This window comes from Xenopus tropicalis, chromosome 3, assembly GCF_000004195.4.
Source record: "Xenopus tropicalis strain Nigerian chromosome 3, UCB_Xtro_10.0, whole genome shotgun sequence".
Lineage (NCBI taxonomy): Eukaryota > Metazoa > Chordata > Amphibia > Anura > Pipidae > Xenopus > Xenopus tropicalis.
Window position 1 is genome coordinate 33,336,791 of NC_030679.2, and position 24,083 is coordinate 33,360,873.

At 38.0% G+C, this 24,083-nt stretch overlaps 1 protein-coding gene across 1 annotated transcript in view; it reads left to right on the forward strand.

Annotated features, from left to right (window-relative positions):
• slit3 (slit guidance ligand 3) overlaps positions 1-24,083 on the forward strand; it is a 382,174-nt gene that overhangs the window by 336,052 nt on the left and 22,039 nt on the right. The window contains 5 exon segments of the mRNA NM_001079270.1: positions 1,364-1,435; positions 4,200-4,271; positions 7,422-7,493; positions 9,375-9,538; positions 15,642-15,766. Of these exon segments, the coding sequence (NP_001072738.1) occupies positions 1,364-1,435; positions 4,200-4,271; positions 7,422-7,493; positions 9,375-9,538; positions 15,642-15,766 (505 nt within the window).

Consider the following 24,083-nt stretch of genomic DNA (forward strand, 5'->3'; position numbering starts at 1 on the left):
TTGAGTAAAGGGCTCAGAGACTTTTGTTTTGACTACCATTGTCAAAACCAATGCCATGACAAACCAGTTACTCGAAATGTATGCCATATGTCTATTAGTAGCTTCAAGTGGGCTCCACCTGTATGTATGAACTTAATTCAGAAATGTCAGTGCTTCCTGTAAACTACAGATTATTAAAAAATATTTGAATGTACCTTATGTAAATGAGCTACATGCTTTTATTATGGGCATATAAAGTCAGTGGGTAATGAAGGAGTTCTTGATAATATTCACAGTAAATGCAATGTAAGGAATATAAACTCAAGTGAATATTGTACACAGTATTTGCTAAGGCAATTTTTATTGTTAAGATTAATTGCAGTTTTTCTTAACACATTTTTACAAAACAACACAATGCTTTATAATAGAAAGGTTGTATAAAGAGACATTCATTTTAAGCCAATGATGTTTTACACGCCTTTTTAAATACAGTGCAATGTATTTTATGATCATTTTACTGAGTTATTTTATGGTGTACATATTGGTGTTTTAATGTGATCCCCATTCTAGCATTTGGACATGGAGTTCTAGTATAGGTACAGTAAACACCAAAAACGTCTTATCCTATGAATGAATGGAGGAAGCTCCTATGCTTGCCATGCTATGCTATCTTTTCTCACCAAAATCATTCTCCGATACCTACTGTGCTGAGACATGGAGCTTAACATTGTACATAAAGGGGCTGATTTACTAACCCACGAATTCGAATCCGAATTGGAAAAATTCCGATTGGAAAACGAACATTTTGCGACTTTTTCGTATTTTTTGCGATTTTTTCGGCGCCTTTACGACTTTTCGGAAATTATCGCGACTTTTTCGTTACCAATACGATTTTCGCGAAAAACGAGTTTTTCGTAGCCATTCCGAAAGTTGCGATTTTTTCGTAGCGTTAAAACTTGCGCAAAAAGTTGCGATTTTTTCGTAGTGTTAAAACTTGCGCAAAACGTCGCGCCTTTTAAGTTTTAACACTACAAAAAAAGCGCAACTTTTCGCGCAAGTTTTAACGCTACGAAAAAATCGCAACTTTCGGAATGGCTACGAAAAACTCGCGTTTTTCCGCAAAAATCGTATTGGTAACGAAAAAGTCGCGATAATTTTCCGAAAAAATCGCAAAATACCGATCATTACGAAAAAAACGCAATCGGACGCATTCGGCCCGTTCGTGAGTAAGTAAATGGGCCCCAAAGTGTTGATTTATAATCCTGTTTTATTTAGCTTGTTGTTTGTGGTAGCAATTTATGCTTTCTTTGATCCGTGGCTTAGTACTTTCTCAAAGGTTCGCTGCAGACATCTGCATTTATGTTTTCTTGTATATTTTTTCTAGTGACTTGAGCAATAACAGCATCAGCGTGCTTTCTAATTACACCTTCAGTAACGTGACTCAGCTATCCACATTGTAAGTATTAAACCTTAAAACCCAAATAAATAGGCTGCTGACAATATCCTGACTTTGTAACGCTGAATGATTAACTTTGATGAAACCAGCCCTTCAGATATCTGCCATTTTCAGTATATTTGTTTAGTAGTTATTTCAAATTGAGAAGAATTTGCTCCTATCCAGAGATTTGACCTTATTTATTTAGATATGTCATGATGAGCCTTTGTTCAATAAAACACTGAACCTGGCCACATAGAGAGCAAGATGGTGGGCAACTTTGGTTGTATTCTGCTGTCCATTCTAAATGGTTAACCAGATGGATCTCAGTAGAGTTGTGAGCATCTTTACAGGTACAGATATTCTCTGCTAAGGAGCTGTGGTCACCTTGGCTGGTAAAGAAGCCCAAGCCACAGGGTATAGTTTTTTTGAGCTAAATATCTCATTTAAATTCAAGTGTAATCTGCTTAATATTTAGTTAATCTAGTGGAAGGCAAAAAAAAAGTCACTTGAAGCCTCTTCAATTCAAGGAAGGAAAAAAATGCTTCCTGGCTCCAGCAGAACTATCAGACCTGCCCCTGGATCAACTTTTATTTTCCTAACCAGCAAATATGGGATAGGATATAACCCACACAGTGATTTAGAGGCTGAGTAAAGAATGTTTTAGAAGTGGCAAATGCATGACTAAATAAACCCCACAATCCTAGTTACTGCCCATATCTGCACAATGAAAAAAACATAATCACATTTGTTTGCATTTACCTTTACAAATATCAGGTACTGTATATATACATATGGAATCAATGGAGAAGGTATTTTCAATGAAACACAATCTGCTTTATGTAAGGCCATGCAAGCCATCAGTGACTTCTCATTAGAAAGCTGTCACATGCAAACATCGCTGCGCTGAGCAATTTTTCCAGAGCAATTTTGGGGGATTTAAAAATAATGATTGTTCTGTTTCACATCAGTTTTAACCGTCAGCCTGGTATATTTTAAAGAAATCCTAAGGAAAGCAATTCAATCTAAAAATAGCTAGAATGTATTACAGTTACATTAAATATGTAATATTTGGTGATCAGTTATAAAGTGGGACTCATTGCAGTAGAAACCTGATTTTTAAGTGACCAGATTTTACACTTTCCCAGAATTTATGCCTTTTTTCATGGCCCCATATAGGGAAGTGGTGTCTTTTTTCCCAGATGTTACATTTTCCCTAAATTTACACCATTTTGACACAGCCCCTGAAAAATGTAAAATCAGGGTTGTATGTATTTATATTTGTCATGTAAATCTATAAATCTCTTTGTTGTTGTTGTCTTTCGGTTGCCTTATATGAGGCAACACAGTGAACTGAAATGAAAAAAATGCTTATCTAAAGCAGCGACTTTGCTAGAATATGAGATGCAGGAATGCAGTACAATGTTTTATGTGGATTTAGTTGTTTAAAAACTAGCCAGCTACTAGAATAGGACCAGGTTTTTGAGATCATGACCCATCAAAACACTCACTTGCAGCACTTGTACTTGCCCTGCAGGTGGCTTTGGTTCATCATCAGTAAGAATGGCGCTTACAGTACATTCATGGAGACTTTAGAAGTGCAAAATGAGGCCACAATTGGGCATTTTTTTTGCACCCTGCATTCAGTTACCTGCAAATGGCCGCACTCAGTTTCAGAGCACAGAGAACTGGGGCGTGGCCTTTGTATCCTGTGCTAATTGAATGAGGGTGCGCTCTTGCACCCCTTAGTGCTCTTGATCTTGCACCCCCAAGAATGACCTATTAAATCCAAAATAAATCCTTTGAGAAGTCTTGGGATATTTGCCTCTAGCATTCTCTCGGTAATATTGCAGGGCATCTATCACCTAAAAATTGTTTTTCCCACCAGAGGTGCAGGCTTTCAGATCCTGCACGCTGAATAGTAATGAAATGCCCCCTATGGCACTCTCTGGGACTCCCAGAACAATTCTTAGGCAATAGGCGCCCTTTAAATTGATACTAACAGGTAAGTATGCAGGCTGGCAATTAGTTTTGTGAAAATCATGATATTTTTTGGTGACAGCATCCCAAAAATACAGGGACAACCCCTCACAGAGCACTTTGAGGTGCTAGGTTGCTGCCTGCTACAATAAGGTATAACAAGTAGCAGCCCAAATTGAGCAGCTTGTGTAAGGGCTTGTGTGTCCTGTATTCTCTGCCTGCTGTAGTTCCAAAAATGCAGTGATTTGGACTAAAGTAAGTGCCATCCTTTAGATATCATGCCCTGCCGATGGCATGATGCTCCCCTGCCGGTATCACTTTCACTGCTTGATGATAAGTCAGTGTGTCTTTTCTATTAGTTAATTGCTGCTGGAATGTAAACCTTGGATATTCAACTGGCAGCTCTGATTTTAGGCAATTTGCCAGCTGCAGTGCAGAATGAAAATGACTGCAATATTCCCCAAGGACACACCCATGCTGGCTGTGATGTGGTTCCTGTAAGCAGCAATGGTGCAAAACTGGTTGATTTGATGCTTGATTTTTAGCATTTTGATGCCTGTAACCATGAGAACACTTGGACCTACAGGCAGCTAGTTTCCAAGCACATACAATAAAGCATTATATTGCCCTTGCAGTTTTCCATTGTGCACAGCTTCAAACACTCATGTTGCTGCAAAGAATAAATAAAGCAATAAGAACCTACGGTGGTTAGTTATACTGCACATGATTTACAGTACTTCATATTCTCTGTTAAATTGTCACATTATAAGCTTTATGAAAAACTTTCCCTTAATGCTTTTGGTAGGATCTTGAGCTACAATCGGCTGAGGTGTATCCCAGTACATGCATTTAATGGCCTGAAGTCTCTCCGAGTGCTGTGAGTATCACATGTTCGTCCGTCTGAGTTCCAATATATTGAGATTTCTAGATGACAGCAGGCGTATTAATGAGCAGATGGCTTCTTGTTAGCCTCACCATCAGCAGTAGGACCATAGAATTGCTTCAGCTGTACTTGCAACTACATCCTACACATTTTACATTAAATAAAACAAAATTATTTTAACGTAAACATATTCAGAAACTTACTCTTTATGTTTTGCTATTGCAATAAAAGCGGTATCTGTCATTTGCTAATTACTGCACTGCTGGTTCTGACTACATGTATCATTGAAACAAAGTTGCAGTTTGCTAGGATCCCCAGATTCTTTGAATGTTCTCCTATGAACAGAGCTTTAAAGAAGAAGAATCCCAGAATTGTGCAAGGCTTTTTGTAGACAGGACCAGCAGGGCATAGAATCACAAGATATAGGCAAGTACTGTGTGGATATTTATGATGTGAAAGACAAATGTTGGCAAAAATCTATTGCATTAGACTTGTAGACATTTCCAGCTCATAATTTTTTGGACTATTTCAACCATACTGCCCAACAGTCTGGTGCCTCTCGTAGGGCTGTTCTGACTGTTCTGGACTGTTCTGACCAATTGGGTTAAGCGGTGGATGGCCACCTTAGGCTTTGTATGATGAAACAAATATTGTATCAATAATAGTTGAAATGCTTACACAGGTGATTACCTTAGCAGGCATTTGGGGGCAAGCGGCCAAAAGTTATTGCCTTAATGGGCAAATTTACCAATATGAAAAAAAAATGATCAAGGAAAAAATATGTCTCAGTAACTATGAATTTCCCATACATGTCCTATATGAATAATTTATCAACCTTGGCATAATGTATTTCATTCCTTTTTTTCTAGAAAAATAGGATTTAATTTTTACCCCTAGGTTATAATGGAGTTTGTTCAATGGGGAAGTGGAGAAAGTTTTCCATTTCTGCTGAGAAAACACAAAAAATATTCTTGTAACAATTTCAAAAAATCTGGTAAATCTGCCTGTCATTTGCATATCTATTACTTATACTCTCCTGTAGCATGGAGGGATAAACAAACTGCAAAAATCAATGCAATGGAGGAGCAAACAGTTTAGGCACATCTTCTGATAGTGTTGGTTCATACATTCCTCTGTATATTTGACTTAGTATGTAAAAACATTTACCAGCCTTAGTAGCAAGTAGTTACTGGCAGTTTTTGTATGTCAGCAGTATGTTGTTAAATGATATCATACACATCTCCAACATACACATACACATTGTAGGGGTCACCCCACAGCAGTTGCGGCCTGCAAATTTCCTTGCAGTAAAAACCCCACTCATTATGAGCAAGAACACACTAAATGGATTGACCGCGTTCTTCTGCAGACGTTTTTCTTACAGAAAGCGGATCTGCTCTTATGTGGACACCATCATAGCTCCATTGACAGGCCCGGTGTCAGCCTGTATGGATCTACACAGAGAGCATACGAATGTTTGCATTTTGGCACTGATATCTGCTCTGTGTAGTTTCAAAAAGTGATGCCGGACCTGTCAATGGAGCTATGAAAGCATGCACATAAGAGTGGATGCACTTTTCTCTGTGTCTGTATAAATTACTTGCAGACAGAAGCAGTCAATCTGCTTAGTGTGCCCTTGCCCTAAATATATTTGGTCAACATGTGCTCCTTGCACTGTATAGTTAGTTACACAGGGTAGCGCTGCTTTCCATCTGACTCCTGTTCCAAAAGGAACACAGTCTGGCCTTTTGACACAGGCTACTGTGTGCACCCTGGAGTACAATATGTGGTGTGTTGGGTGGAGAAAAGTCTATCCAGTCCTATTTTAACCCAGGCCTGGACTAACCTGATGAGCTGACATTCTTTTTATACACATGCCTGCCCCTCTCTGATATCACTCAAGTTGGTGGGGGCAGGTGTGAGTGTATATACAAGGCTTGCAGAGGAGTAAGAAGTGCTCGCTAATGTCATGGACAGGGGTGGAATGTGGGAAAAGTTTTGCCTTTGACACAAACAAAAGTGATTGCCCGGCTACCCCCTGACCTGTGGGTGTTGGGCTGGCCCGCACATTGCTATCCCCCATCCCCAAACCAAGCATTAGTTCCAGGGTCCAGCTTCAGGACAAATGCAAAAATAGAAAACGTGTATTGCAACTTACACGCGGGTTGCCAAAACAGATGCTAATCTGCATCCATATTAATGCATAGCAGGCAGCTTGCAGCAGATATTCAGAATTCTGCACATTGCACTGTTAATAAGCGAGCTCTATAATCACATTTAGATACTCTTGTATTTTACTTTATATGTTAAAGAACTTGTATGGGACAACCCCAGTTATAATGCACATTTTCGCTTTGTAATGTTCAGATTAGTTGCAGCACAAAGACAGGCTGTTTTGCACTGGGAAACAGCTTAAGGCAAACAGGTTGAGTCTTAATGTAGATTTAGAGGTCAGAAGCAAATCATTCCTGCTCCAAATGCTCCTGATATTTATGGTGCATTACTGCTGTCTCTGGAGTCCTTGCAATCACATTTTATTTAATATGCACATGTTACCCCCCAGTCTTCAACATGGACATTCATGGCTGTCCTTTGCTATATTGCTCCAGTCAGAATTCATCTCTCCTCCATTTGAAATGGGCTATACAAATTGAATTTATATTGGTCCGGGAGAGTGTAGTGTCAGCTACAAGTCTTGCCACACGTCATCTATATTGTTATTAAAAAATCAATTCTCCGGAGAGGAGAAAAATGCCTCAGAGTGACAGTGTGCAATCTGCTGTTCCCACTTATTCATTATCTGTGTTCCCATGGGAGCTGGAAAATGAAAGTATCAGCAAAGCAGCTTTAATATCTCTTTTTGTTATTTTAGAGAACACGTGCAAAACTGCCTGAAAATGGGTTTAAGCAACAACGCCACCTACATGGCCATTACCATAAACACCTAGCATTGAGCATACACTCAAGCACAAGTCAATGGCAGCTATATAAGGATGTGGTCACATGGGCCAGCAGAACCAACCACAGATGTTTTAGCAAAATATCCTATCAATACACAGTTTGACATATTCAGGGATATACTGGAATTCAGCAATAATGGAGACCCTTTGAAGTTTTGTGATTTTTTTTTTTTTTGTATTTTAGAACTCTTCATGGCAACGATATTTCAACAGTTCCTGATGGTTCCTTCAGTGACCTCACTTCACTGTCACATCTGTAAGTAACTTGTCTTATCTGCACGGATTTGCTGAAATAGAGCAAATATACATGCTGTTAGCTATAGACCTGTTGGATTCCAGGGATCTGATATATTTGGATAAGAATTCAGCTAACAGTTTGGCTATATCCCTGTTTATTGCAATGGACATCTATCTCATTCCAGTGAAGATTACCCCGGACAGCATGTATATGTTTTATGTCATGTTCTGCAAGGGAAAGTAATGGAAAATGCTGAGTTATATTTATTTTTGCTGCATGTGACATTTTTCATAGTATCTGTATGCCATGTGGTTAACTACTTTTCCATAGCAGAGTCCAGCAGTGCAGTGTTCCCCTTACACTCCGGGGGCCAGAGATGCTTCCCACATCAGACAAGGAATTGTTTCATTTTGGTGAATGATTGGCTGTATATTCAACCACTGAACTTTCAGCAAACTTTTTCTTTTGTGTACTGTTCTTTCACCGACATGCATACAAACTCATTACTGTGCAATGATAATGTTTGCATAAGTCTGAATTACAAGCATTTTAATTTTTTCTGTCTTCTAACGGTGTCAGTGGCAAATAAAAGTGCTGCTTTAAACCAAATTCCAGACTACAACTGTCAGCTTTGTGAAATCCGAAAAATAATCTGGCTAATAACTACCGTTGATGTCATGTCCCCTCCCACACAAGGCACAGCCACACCCCTATGTGTCATGACCCCACCCCTATTTCTCTCTTTTTTAATACTCCCTCTTGCCACATGAGTATCAAGCATAAGCAGTAACAGACGGATTGGGAATGTCAAAATATACAATTTACAACTTTCTTTTTTGCATTTTTGTTGTTAAGTTGTTATAACCACAAACACCTGGGCTGGTATTGTGCCAGCCACCATGTTCAGTCTTCTCCCAGGAATCTTGGGAGGCCATGCACAGTATAGTAAACTTAATAAACAGTATACTGCATATGCATCCTGCCCAGGGCAGTGCAAGGGAGACCTAGAAGAGGACATGGCATGGTGGTAATGTGCAAATAAACCCCAGAAGCTATTTTTTAAGCTATTTTTTTTTAAAAGAGAAGGTCAGAAATTTTAATCATGGGGGTGGAGTGTGGGTGCCTAAATAATTGCCATACCCACCAGTGTTTTTTTTCTTTTTTGTGCCTATAAATGGGTTATAGGTTATTTAAGATTAAATGTAAATGTTAAAAAAAACTTGCACTTGTAAGATAACTTTTTCACAAGTTCTCTGCAGTTTGCTTTTAGTTGAACAAGCAGCTGGCTATTTTTATAATTCATAGGAATAGGGCCATTCCTGCCGGCTTCACAGTTTTCTCTGCACTGGTGAACGCTTGTAAGATTTGTGTCGTGCACTAGTGTTTACAAATAAGAGCTGACAGCCCTGTCACTGCAATTTCTTCCAAGGCTGAAACCGTTTTAAATATTAAACATCACTCTCTGTTCCTAGAACAAAACCACGTGAAAACACAATGGTTCCATTCTGTTTTATGCTGTGCTTTCATTCCAGGTCTCCAAGATTCCAAACTGAGGGGGGGTTTCCAATGCACAGTTCCTCTGTGTGACAACATTTAATTACATTAGATATAGCTGTTTGAATTCTCATTGCCCTTTTTTGTTCTGGAGATAATGGGAGCCATTGCCAGTATCAGTACAATAAGCATAAAGTAATAATTATTAACACCACTGCTAACCTTTTTGTCTCTTCATTACTTTATTTTAACGTCTAGCAAAATGAGAAGAGGTTAAAAAAAGCAGTTTATTGGGAGCAGGGTTTTCACATAATGTTGCATTGTTACAGAACACAAAGACATTGATTTGTTTTTGCATTTAATATTAAATCAATCACATGTATGATTTAATGTAATTTTTTTCAGGGCTCTTGGTACAAACCCCTTATATTGTGACTGCAATTTGCGTTGGTTGTCCGAGTGGGTGAAGGCAGGATACAAAGAGCCAGGCATAGCCCGATGCAGTGGGCCCGAAGATATGGCTGATAGACTATTACTGACAACCCCAACCCAGAAATTCCAGTGCAAAGGTATGAAGTGGAAGTGGGGCTGTTTCCCATTGTGTGCTACAGTGCATAATATGTCTATTTTTTGTTGCAATTTGAATTTGCTAGCATGAAATAATCAGACATATTTCTAACATTTACATACAATACATATATGGCATCCATATGCTGTTTTCTCAAACACAGAATTAAAGTTGCCAACAATAGATTTTTAATAAGGTGCTGACATCATTGTATCTAACTCCTTATAAGAATGTGCCTAATACTCGATCTACCTTACTTAAAGGAGAACCAAATTATAAAAAAAGAAATATGGCTAGAAATGTTATATTTTATATACTGAACTTACTGCAGCAGCCTAAAGGTTCAGCATCTCTAGCAGTAGTAATCCAGGCCTTCAAAGTTGTGCGCAGGAGCTCCCCATCTTGGATTTTGTTAGGAGTGTCAGTGGCACTGCACATGCTTAGTGTGCTCTGAGCAGATGTGAAAAAGCACAGGTTAGGAATTGTTGCATATCATCTAACAGAAATATTGTTTCTGCAGACAAATACAATGAAATAACCCTTTTAGTATCAAATAACATAAATTCCATGGAACCCATATAAAAAGGCCAGAGTGACCACTGACAAAAACACCTCAGGGTATGTTCTCTAGATTTTAGAAAGTAAATTGTAAGATAATATGCTATTGGTCTACCAAGCATTTTGTTCTGCAGTGTTTAAAGACGTTTCTTTCTTTTAACGCCTATGTGGGCTCATTTACTACTGTTCCAGGTACAAATACAAGGGCACTGATTGGTGCAAACTATACAGAGAACTTGTGTCTAGGGCAGTGGCTGTGCTCTGCACCTTGCACTGCTCTAAAATTAGAGTAATTAAATCAATTAGGGAGCTGAATTGCTGCACAATGTGAGACACAAGACAGACCTCTAATAACATTTGCTGCTGAATGACACACAAGCTGAGGGTCCCAAGGGACGGCCACAGGCCTCCTTTAAATGCAGTAACACCAAATGCAGCACTATTTGCAGCAGAATATTCAGTTCTTTGTGCTCCATTCTAGGAATGCAAAAAGCTGTACCTTAGGGTGCAACCTAAAGGGCAAGGTGCGTTTGCCTCTTGTTTAATGATCCCTGCAACCTATTAGTGCATATTCTCAATCATGCCCATTCTGTAGCCCAAATGACAGGATGTTTATTATAAACCATGTCAACTTCTATGTGAATTTTGCAGAACAGAGTCAGGTGCTGTAATACAACAGCCTTTTCATGTAATGTGCCCATTAAACAGTAGATTGTTACATTTTTTTATCAGGCATTTCATTGGTTGTATGTCATTTCCAATTTCTTTATTGCAGAACCACTTCTAGTAAAGTAAAAGGCTGTTAATTAAATATTCGTCACATAGGCATGACTTGGCAGCCGTATATATAAGACAAGAAATGCGCACAAATTACAAATGTTCACGTGGAAATTGAAATATATTATTTTACCATTTGGCAAAGAGAATGTTTCTAATCCTGCGATTCAAAACACACAGGTGAATGCTGTGTAGTAGAAAGTGTTCCAAAGGGAACCTGGCATAAATGTGCAGAAGGCTTTTCCCCCATTCCTTCTGACATCCATTCTAAATCATACGTTATACAGGTCATTTTGTTGTTTGCCTAAGAATAAATTGCAATTACTTCATGTATATTTTATGGTATCTGACTCTCTGGCAGGAAATGAAATGTGTGTCTGTAGAAAGTGCATCTCTTTGGAAGTAGCACCAGGCATGTTATTATAATAGACGCTGGCTCTGCCTTCTCCCTTCCACTGATGATTAAACCAATGTGGCAAGTGCAGGCTGATTAATGGCTCTGAACGACAGTTCCAAACATTTTAATTCAACTGACAGTAAAATCTATATAAAGCAAATAACTATACCATGTTAAACCTTTAACCAGGAGAAATATATTGAGAAATATATTTTAGAAGTCCCTAAGGAATACCTAGACCATATAAAGGTACAAGGCCACAGTTCAATATTTCTCCAGGGTAACTCTAGGACCTTGTATTTTAAAATTGGTGACCTATTTTGCGTTATATTTTAAAGCTGTTTTGATAATAACTCATGATATCACTGAACACATTTATCTATAAATATATTTATTAGCTACTGTATATGTAAACTAAATGTATTATTTATGAGTCAGGAACTTGCTTGTTATCTGTACATACATAGTCATCTAACACTTACATTGTCATGAAAGGCAAAATTGCACCTGTTTTTGCAATATAGTGCTAGGGTCCAAATTAGATTTTGATTTGAATGAGAGATGGGAAAATGAATAGGCTAGGGCCTGAATACAAAGGTAAGTAATTAAAAAGTAACAATAACAATTAAAATTGTTGCCTCACAGAACAATAGTTTGATAGCTGTTGGGGTCAGTGACCTCCATTTGAAAGTTGGAAAGAGCCAGAAGAAGAAGGCAGATAATTAAAAACTATTATAAAAATGAAGGCCAATTGAAATGTTGTTTAGAATTGTCTATTTTATACCATAATAAAAGTTAATAATATAAAAGTTATATATATATATATATATATATATATAATATAATATATATAATATATATATATATATATATAATATATAATAAAAGTTTTCTTATATTCAATCTGAATTAAGAAAAGTCGGTTGATGGATTCATGTCTACAAGAAAAACCCGGCAATTTAAGTTGATTTGACTTATTACTACAGATATACCATGACCTGGATGAATGAGAACTTTCATGAACAATTATAATGTGTTTTGTTACCAAAGTATGAAATGGTTTGTGCAGGTGTTGATCCCAATAGATAAAGAAAAATATAAGAAATGTCCCTGTTAAAATATAATTGTTTTATAATGCATTGACCCCACTTTCACAACTTGCATATTGGTCTTCTGATGTGAAGGAGCAACTCACTCTAATATCCATTTGACTAGTCAGTTATCAGGCCCATGTTTGGAAAGCATTAGCATAGAATGATATAGAATGATGAATACTCACTGCAGTCCATAGTAATATCTGCCAATAACTCTCTTTAAATATATGGAGAAATATTGTAGGCTAAGGTAGTGCAACTAGTCGTACAGAAGGATGTCAGGCCAGTTACAATATTGCAAGCACCATCAAGCACCAAGTATCAGTATTTGAACTGTTCGATATACAATATATGTTCAAATATACAGCATTATAATGCAGTTCCCTCTCTGCCCGGGAGATATTTACTATTGATTAGTTATCTTAAAAATAGTTCCTTGTCTTTAACTGGCTATCCAGCATGTTACTACTTATTCTCCAGCATTTTATTATACTGCTCATACTATTGTATTTTATTATACAGTTAGGACTCTTCTGAGTGCTTCAGAGAAATGCAGGCTTGTGGGCTAGCATCAGAAACAGACGATATTCATTTTGGCCATACATCTCTTATAAAAACATATATATTTGGAAATGTCTGACAAAACTGCATTGCATGGCTGTTAAAAAAGAGATTACATTGAAGTAAAAAATAACAACTTGTCGATCCCAAATGGCACCCTAGCCAGTGTCGGGACACATGCCATTCATTTCAGTTATGGTTGCTGCCAGTGTTGAATTCTGTTGACTTGCAGAACACTGACCTGAGAGAGCTTTTCCCAGCTGAAGAACTGTAAAAACAAAATGTGTTGAATTTGAGAAAAGAAAAACCTATTTTGAGAAACCCAGAATACCAAGGATGCTTGTGTCTCCATAGAGAAAAACATCACAACTATGTTCTTGTTTTTTTGCTTTATATTAGTAGGCTGAGTGTAATCTGCGGTTTTCTGATCATTAGCGGCGTTCATAATTAAGCAGGTTTACATTTTGCAGTTAAAGGCATTCAAAGAGATATTGATGGGAGTCTTTATATTTAATAACATGACAAATGCAAAGTGGCATATCCAACTGAGGCAATGTGTTTAGCAGTCTGCATTTTAATCATTAAACATTAATATCTCATGGAATTAAAATGTAATTATATAGCTTATTAAAAGTGTTTACATTTATTCTGTCAAGTGTGAGTAAAAACTAACGAGGTAATTCTCTCATCGTTCAGTGCATGAGTTTTAATCACTCTTCAACCAGATTTATATGGGTAGCAAAATCAGCCTGAAGCAGCCTAAAGACTCTTGGGGGCAGATTTACTAATCCACAAATACGAATCCCGAATGGGAAAAATCGGATTGGAAACGACAACTTTGCGACTTTGTCACCGCCAACGCAACTTTTTCGTATTGACTGATCGTGAATGGCGGAAAAACCTTTCCGACTTTGCATGATTTTGGAAGCCTCCCATAGGAATAAATGGCACTGTGCAGCTCCAACCTGGCCCAAGGAAAGTCTCCCATAGGGCTCAATGGCACTCTGCAGCTCCAACCCGGCCCAAGGAAAGTCTCCCATAGGGCTCAATGGCACTCTGCAGCTCCAACCCGGCCCAAGGAAAGTCTCCCATAGGGCTCAATGGCACTCTGCAGCTCCAACCTGGCCCAAGGAAAGTCTCCCATAGGGCTCAATGGCACTCTGCAGCTCCAACCTGGCCCAAGGAAAGTCACCCATAGGGCTCAATGGCACTCTGCAGCTCCAACCTGGCCCAAGGAAAGTCTCCCATAGGGCTCAATGGCACTCTGCAGCTCCAACCTGGCCCAAGGAAAGTCTCCCATAGGGCTCAATGGCACTCTGCAGCTCCAACCCGGCCCAAGGAAAGTCTCCCATAGGGCTCAATGGCACTCTGCAGCTCCAACCTGGCCCAAGGAAAGTCTCCCATAGGGCTCAATGGCACTCTGCAGCTCCAACCTGGCCCAAGGAAAGTCACCCATAGGGCTCAATGGCACTCTGCAGCTCCAACCTGGCCCAAGGAAAGTCTCCCATAGGGCTCAATGGCACTCTGCAGCTCCAACCTGGCCCAAGGAAAGTCACCCATAGGGCTCAATGGCACTCTGCAGCTCCAACCTGGCCCAAGGAAAGTCTCCCATAGGGCTCAATGGCACTCTGCAGCTCCAACCCGGCCCAAGGAAAGTCTCCCATAGGGCTTAATGGCACTCTGCAGCTCCAACCTGGCCCAAGGAAAGTCTCCCATAGGGCTCAATGGCACTCTGCAGCTCCAACCTGGCCCAAGGAAAGTCACCCATAGGGCTCAATGGCACTCTGCAGCTCCAACCTGGCCCAAGGAAAGTCTCCCATAGGGCTCAATGGCACTCTGCAGCTCCAACCTGGCCCAAGGAAAGTCTCCCATAGGGCTCAATGGCACTCTGCAGCTCCAACCCGGCCCAAGGAAAGTCTCCCATAGGGCTCAATGGCACTCTGCAGCTCCAACCTGGCCCAAGGAAAGTCTCCCATAGGGCTCAATGGCACTCTGCAGCTCCAACCTGGCCCAAGGAAAGTCACGATACCGAAGCTTGAATGAATCCAAAACTTTCATACTCGTTGCGACAATACGATTTTATTAATCACCCCAAATGCTTTTTGAGGAAGGAAAGGGGTAAACAAAATGCATCAATAAATGAAAACTGGTGATGCGTGTTCCTAGATTCTTCTTCAGAGGACCATGGAGGCTGAAGCGTTTTGTGTGCCTTAAGCATTTGCAATCAAACTGTAGTGTATGTGTCATTAATCTGTTTCAGAAGTAGGTTTAATTTTTTTTTGAGACACTAAATGGTTTATTATTGTGCCCCCAAAGCCCTTACTTTTATCCCGCTGGAAATAATCATGTTTCATGGTTGTCATTCCAAATCACTGACCTGTGATGAAAACTGTTTTTTTTGGTCAGTTTAAAGTGGTACTATACCTGTCAAGAGGTTACAGGGGAACATATCATAGGAAAATTGTATAGGAATTAATCATGCAGGACAGTGTCATCAGTCCATTTTCTCTAAAAATAGACATCTTTATTTTACACTACTTTAAAGCTAATTAAACCCAGTCAAGTCAGTGGGACTGAGGAGAAAAAAGTAGTGTAAAAAGCTGTATAAATATTTGTATGTTGATTTACACCAGTTTTACACATCTTTTTACAACTGAATTTACACTCTGCCACGCATTCATTACTTATTAATAATATAATATATTTCAATTTTTCAGGTCCGGTAGACATGAATATTGCATCAAAGTGTAATCCGTGTTTCTCTAATCCATGCAAGAACAATGGGACATGTAACAGCGACCCAGTAGAACTGTACCGGTGTACTTGCCCCTTTGGCTTCAAGGTATTTATTTACACTACTTTTACTGTTGAAACTGCAACAGACTCTCATGCTAATAGAACTATAATTTTCCATAAATTTAAATTCTAAAATCTTGCTACAAAATAGGGTTAACAAACGCAGTCAATACTAGGATTTTTTACTAGGATTTCTCATTTTACCATGTGATTTTTTTAACATCATTATAAAAATTTAGGGACTGAAACTTCGAACAAATTGACAAATTTATCAAGTGAATAACCTGTTTTTATTCATTAGAATGTTTTTAGTTGCTAAAAGCAGTAAAACAGAATTCTATTTCTATGGGGGGATAATGCTCAGCGAAGCTCATTAGTAATATATCCTGTTCAAATCCTAACTCCTTGATGCAGGGTCGGACCGGGCTGCTGGGACACTGGGATAAACCCGGTGGGCCCCGGCGGCCCAGACTTGATCCCCGCAGGGCACTATACCGAGCCGCAAGTCTCCATCCGATGCGCTGACCGTATGTTTAATTTAGGCGTGTTCGGGGGAGGGGATCAGACGGGTGGGGGGAGCCTGTGAGGGGGGGTTGAAAGGCTGTGGCAGGGGCCATTGGGGGTGCAGGGTCCCCCAAGGCAGAAGCCCCGATGGGCCCTGCACCCCCCAGTCCGACCCTGCCTTGGTATGTCTTGTCGTGAATTGCTCCAGTGCTTGAAATACATTGTGAAATGAAAATAGTTTTTTATCATTAAGCCCCACACATTAATGTGGTGCTTCTGTAGATGAATCCCAAGGTCTACACTCCAGAAAACAGATACAGTGTTGAGATGTAAAGTCGTCCGTACACTGGCCAGCCCTTCAGGGTATCCTATTGATGGAGCCATGGGCTGAATGAACAGATACCATGGACTCACCATATACTTTGATGGACACATTCTGTTTGTTATATTTGTTGGGGCTAACGACCTGAATGATCAGAACTGCAGGAAGTAAAGAGAAGCTGTGGCACCTGCAATTTGTGATAAAAGGAGTCTCATTTTGACCAAATGGAATGCATTTATACATAGGCTAAGAAAACACTGTCAACTAAACTGCATGCTAATAAAAAAAATCTGACATGATTTGGCAGGGAAAATAAAATACAGATTTGTTTCAACTTTCATTCACAGTTAGAGGTAAGACTTGTATAGAAAGGGATATATAGCTTATTTGCTTCTCAAAGGGAATAAACTGATTTGTATATTCTCTATATCTGAAAAACAAGGACAAGCTATAAAAATGTTCATTGAAATTAGGTAAGAAAATAAGTTATGTTACAAAGATATGTGTGTATATGTATGTGTGCATGTATGTAACATATACATATGCACACATTATTATTTTCCTTTATACACATTTGATACCAGTTGTATTTTTATCCTGAGAGTATCACTAACTAGTAACCTATGCCTAAAAAAATCAGCAATCTTGACCGGCTCATAATTCATAACTAAATGGATTTGAGTGAAAATACAACTGTCAGCTCAGAATGTAAAACAGATGAGGGGAGAATTATATATCTACCAAGCTGTTCTCCAAGAGACTCGGGTTAATTCAATAAAAATGTCTTGCTTCCTACTCACCAGGCAGCCACATACAATTCTACCATATGGAAACCATTCGAAAGCCTTTCTAAATTGTCCCAAATCTGCCCTCGGTGCATTTGTTTTTTCTTGTTTGATGCCAGTTTTGGGAAATCCTATGTGGAGGAGTACTGCAATTAAGTGAAACAAAGACCTAACATTAAGCAGCATGGCATCTCTGGAATTTATTACTTTCTTGCTTCGAAAAAGAAGCGTTTGAAGTAAATTGTGAGATAAATGCCCACTGCGTTTTACATTTATATGTGAACATTTACATAAGTGGGAATGTTTATTAGACCCCTGGAGAGTGATAGTAAGCTATTGGGTGGTTATTTAGTTGCAAGTTCTTAAGAAATTTGATATGTACCTACAATTTGAATCAGAGGAAGAGATGGGCCCCCGTCAATTTACCTACTTCAAAATGACTTTTGTACAAATTGTCACAAGTCAGTGCCATAAAATTGCTGTGAAAACGTGTGGGGTTTCCTCGTGGCCATGACGTCCATCTACTTAATACAAGGAGTTCCTGTTAAAATAGTCAAAAGGTATTCCATTTTCCAACATCGCCTGATGTACCAGTCGGCTTATGGAGCTGATTAACTTTTTTTGCTCATGTTTAGCATAACAGAAAAATAACAACAGACAAATTCAAGTAACAAAGATTCATGATATGCCAACTGGGTAAGGTATCATTTATCGCATTATCCCTGGTCTGTTTTCTGTTTTGATAGCTGTACTATGTAGGTGAAAACAAAACTGTGAAAACATTAAACTAAAGCTTAAAGCCTTGCACCACTAACTCTGCAATCAAATGCCATTACTTGAATTGGCTTCTCTTCATCCAATAGCTGGATTTGATCTTATCTTAAATAGGCTAGGCATCACAAACATTTCTGTGCAACATGGTATGATTAGTATAATGCTTCCCAACTTTATTAAGGCCTCTCATGCTTACTATACTCAGACCAGGCCCATATACAGTATAACATTTGAACACAATGCATCATTTATGGCTTCCATTGAACATGTTGCAACAACTGGATTGCAGTTTTTTAGTACTAAAGATGTTATTTACTGGGGTACTAACACCTACTGTCATATGTAAGAGTCCTTTGGTTTCGCACCACATTTCCAAGTATGCACACTGTGTTCGTGGTTGGCCTCAAATATGTTTTCCATAATTATTCAAACTCCACTAGACCAGTAAATGCTACCTACTCATTGGATGCTATGGAGTAGTAGACCAGGGCAAATTTTGACCATATATATACCTTTAAGTGCCGATAAAACGTATTTCCCAGTTTCCTAGCTCAAAGCCTTCAGCTGCTAGAGGAATCCAAAGAACAGACGGAGACACAGGGATTTCAGATCTCTGTAATGACAGATTGAGGTATATAACAAATCAGCCATATTACAATGATTGATGCTACACAGAGTCATTCAAACAGATGCCTGTCAAGGAGACAAGTGGTATCAATACTAATCAATTTTAAAGGACCTCAATGTAGTCTCTGAGTGATGGATTCAAAGTTTCATCTGTGGAAATAATGTGACCCTTGGAAAATCTCCTTTTCTTATTCTTTGAATAGGGATATTCTTATAGTAAATTGTGATATATATTCTAATTATATATATATATATATATATATATATAAAGGCTGAGGAACACACTTATAGGGATTACAACCTGTGTGCAAATCAGATAAACAATGTAAATATGTAAAAAATGCTGATGCACACCAGGAAAATTTAATCAAAAAAAGATACTTCTTTTATTTAGATTGACGTTTCGGTCCTCACCCGGGACCTTTATCAAGATATACAGGTATGGGATCCCTTATCTGGAAACCCGTTATCCAGAAAGCTCCGAATAACAGAATGCCCATCTCCCATTGACTCCATTTTAATCAAATAATTCAGAATTTTTAAACTGATTCCCTTTTTCTCTGTAATAATGAAACAGTATCTTGTAATTGATCCCAACTAAAGTATAAATAATCCTTATTGGATGCAAAACAATCCTATTGGGTTTAATTAATGTTTTATTGATTTTTTAGTAAACTTAAGGTATGGAGATCCAAATTACGGAAAGACCCCTTATCCGGAATACCCTTGGTCCCGAGCATTCTGGATAATGGGTCCTATACCTGTAATTGATCCCAACTAAGATACAAATAATCCTTATTGGATGCAAAACAATCCTATTGGATTCAATTGCAGTTTTTTTGATTCTTTAGTAGACTTAAGGTATGGAGATCCAAATTACGGAAAGACCCCTTATCCGGAATACCCTTGGTCCCGAGCATTCTGGATAACGGGTCCTATACCTGTATATATATTTATATATATATATATATATTTTTTTTTTTCCATGAGGTACAGGTTTTAAGAAAAATGTGTACTGTAAATATTAGCCAATGCAAATGCAACTTGCATATTATTGTATAATTCCTGAATTACTTTATTTTAATGTTTTTTTATTAAGGGGTGTGTTGGCTTAATTTTGCCTCTAAATCCTCTTTTTGTTTCATATAGACTCATTACTTATTCTTTGACAGGCATATTATTAATGTACTCTAATATATCATGCTGCCTTGCATCAAACAAATCATGTAGTAATGTCAAGGTAAATTGCAGTTCAGATCTAATAAATCTTTGCCTCTACAAAGATTACCATCATATCTGGACTAGGAATGTTTTTACAACCACACTTTAGGTGCAAGGAAATCACACTTTTCAGGCAAGGAAAACAGTGCGATCATGTAAAGGAGTTGATTAATCAATGATTTATGGCATATTTGCAAACTGTAAAAATATTATCTTTTTTTGTCAATGTTTATTTCTGCTAATCTTCTTCTCCCATACATCTCCTGTGGCCTTGGCTAGAACAGTCCACTTGAGCAGAAGCATTATGCTATGATGTAATGGCCATTACATTTCACAAAAAAATATGATGGGGCTACGAACATGGTTACAGGAAACGTGAATATCGCAGTCTAATGTTTATATGACCAGGAGGGAACTTATAATGGCCAGATGACTGGATGTAAAAGGGCCAAATTATCGCCATCTGTGGCGCTGGAAGACTTCCAGCAATATAAAGTTTATTCCATATGTTGTAGCTACTACAATGCCTAAGGCTGCATCTCCAGCTGTCCCAAAATGGTGCATTCAAGTCGCAAGCATAGCAAATTTATCTGTCAAACCCAAGCTGTTTCTCTATTAAACATATTTTCCCATTTTAACAAACACACGTTCAATCAAGATAAATATGTGTGTTGTATCTACATGTAATATGTTTATATACCAGAGTAAAGTAATTTGCCTGTATTTCCTCTTCTTTTATAAAAGCATTTCCTTACTGCTTTTTTTATTTACCTTCTGCACAATATGGGGCAGCTTTATTATAGTAGGTTGGGTTCTTGGTAATGGTTGTAGAAAAATAAGAGATAGCTTAATCTTGCTCATAGTTTTTTGCATCAATTGCTTTTTTGCTCTAAAAACAAGGCACTCGCCACCTAAAACCTGGCAAGATTTTTATTTTTTTTTAAAAAATCACACTGGGGGGTCAGTTTATCTGAGCATTACTGAGTGCTCCAATATAAAGTGCCTGAGGTATCTTCCTATGAATTTGGTTGTCGGTGGTAATTGGTTCGTGATTTGTACCCTCAACTACAATAAGAATCACCTGGTTGCTACAATGTAAAGTGTTACCAATCTCCCTGATGAGCATTTCCATTACCTTGCTCTTGAACCGATACTTACATTTTTCTTTGGTTTTACCTTCTCATTATGTTAAATGATGAGTCCTTTGCTAACATGCCATGATGTTCTTCCTTTCATTTTACCTTCATACGTGGCACATGGTTTTCTATAGCAACACTAAGCTCTCACGCTGTTTATTTACTCTGCCATTTTCGTTTGTTTTTGTTAGGACTGATATGGTATTACTTAATTTATTGGGATACCTTTTTCCCTGTGTGATTTACATTTGCTTCCATGGACTATTTAAACCTCTGCTCATTTGGCACCTTTCGCCGTTTACTTGTTCACAGAAACATCCCTGAGAAAAGTCACCTGTGTGTACTGACAGGTTGCATTTTTCATGAGTTGGCCTCTTTAATGAACTGATTTGACTATTTAAGTTTCATTGACCTTTGTATTCACAGAGGTTCTTCTCTCTTTACAGTATCTCTCTCTCTTTATCTCTTTCTTTTGAAATAGTTTGTAAGTGCCTGCACCTTTACAAGTAATAGAAGCCGATTGCACATTCATCGACCTCAGGGCCAGTACTACCAATATATATAATGTAATTTTTTTTAAATTCTTTACAAATTCTACATAAGTTTTTGATTTGCTCCTCATTAGGAACTTTATAAAGAAGTCTTCTTATCTTTTAGGCAAGAACACAGCACAACACTCAACAATTCAATCAAATACATTTTTTTATTTAATTTTTTGAAAGTACAGATATAGGACCTGTTATCCAGAATGCTCGGGACCCAGGGTATTCCGGGGTCTTCATTCATGCAGCTTAATTACCCTCAAGTACAAGCTACTTTTTTTTATTACTGAGATATAGGGAATATATTTTAAAATGTTTAAAATTTAAATTGGCCTTCCTCTAATTCAGAGCTGTCTGGATAGTGGGTTTCCAGATAAGGGGGTTTCATATCTGCATATGGCCTTTTTTGGATTTACAAATTAAAGTATGCTTATATCTAGTGCAGTGCTTTAAAAATATGGTAGTGTGGGTCAAAATCTGGGTGAGGTCATGCAGTGGGCTATGACATGGCGATTGGTCGATCGCCTCATCAATTTTGGAGAGTCCTGCTGGTTTTCCAAATTGGGAAAACCGGACAGGCAGAAAACTGGGCTTTCCAGGTCGAAACCGGACAGGTGGCAACCTTATATACCAGCGAGGAATTTTTAATTAATGTCCTCATGATACATGCAGCTTTCCAAATTAGCAGGGATTTTGCTTGTGGCATATTTATTAGTATTATGAAAAATGTAATGTATACATATTTTATAAGTTATATAAAGTGCATATATCTTGTGACAGAAAAGGAATTACACAAAAATGTAGAAAGCTTTAGAAAGCTTATGTTGTCCTGAAAAAAGAGTATATATTTTTTCCTACAGAGATTAAATGAAAAAACAGAAAATCTTCAGATATTGGCTAGCATTTAAGACAAATTAAATCTTAAATCATCTGGCACCAAAGTTGTGCAAGAATAGAGATGTTGATGCACTTCAGGTTTTTTTGAAACCCATATTTCATGTTACCATTAAGTGTGAAAAGGAATTTAATCTAAAAATAAAAATCTAGTATTGGATAATTGCCACCAAAATTATATTGGGTTAGTTGACTTCTCTGAGATAATTTTCTGGCCTAAATGTTTTTAAATATACTTGTGTATGGTAAGCACATTCTTCCTGCCATCCTCTAGGGCACAAATTAATAAACTATGGCGCCCCCCCCTTGGATAGGTCTAGAAGTGTATCTTAAAAGTTATTGAGGGTGAGATTTGGAGTGATATACTCTTGAAACTAAGGCTGAATGACTAAAAGCCATGGCACTTATATAGTGTAGTGTAGTATAGTACAACTATTTACAACAGTATAACTATAGTTCTCTTTATCTGGATTGGGTTTTCTGTTCATGGATATCTAACCTGCAGCTGCATCTTCCTCAGGATGAACACCTCTGCTCTTGTTCATTTGAAAATTTTGACATGACACTATGTAAAAAAACATTTATTTTTTGTCATCTAAAATGTTTTTTTTCTCCCCAAAGCCATTCAGAATAATTCATTTAAGAACTATAAAAGCCTAATGCTCTTTACCACAAACTGTTGGCTAAAATACATTTGTAGAAACCAAAGAGCACAAAACAGAAGTAACAGTGAACATTAGCAGTTTCTGGCATGTCTTCTTGTGGGCTAATTTGTGCCAGAAAGGGAACCTGAGTAACAGTTTCTAGCACTTGCCAGGAGGCATCTAATTTAAAATTATGTTCAGAAATGTACTTGGTATAAGGCTCTTACTTTAAATGCAGATAGCAATTTATGTATCTGGTAACCGAGAAAAACCCTCCCTCCAAATGGTTGCTGGCATTATTATTGGATATTTAAAATGGCTGCCTTGTTTTAACTTTATTATTTATTGTTTTGGAAAGGATTGACTTGGGGAGTGCATGATTCATTTAGTAACTGATTAATTTCAGGTTGAATGTTTATTGTTTCCAGTGGATCTTTTTCCATAATTGTTCTGTATTGTAAGGCAATATTATCCATGACTCCACATCATCTGGTGGTCACGGTGTGTTAACCCAAAGTGTCTGTAACTGTATCTGACATCATCCTCCATATGTATTCTGTTTTCCACAGCCAAAATCTGCATTACAAGATAAAACAATAAAAAACAATGTATTATTCTCAGGGTGGTCATAAATCATTTTGTTATAAATAAAAATGAGGGCCAAGGGTGCCAAGTAGGTGTAAATTACTACCAAGCAGAAATCCATGATTTATTAACTAGGACAGGGAAGTCACTAAAAATTGCAGCTGCTGCTTCAAGTCTTTATTTGATTGCATGCCAGATAAAGTCATGCTGGCATAAACGATAATCGTAGATAATGTCATAGAGTGCCTGGTAGAAATAGATCTAGTGTATTATGAGGACCAAATCCTGTTCAAGCAGGGAACAAATGGATAATTGGGTTTTGTATAATG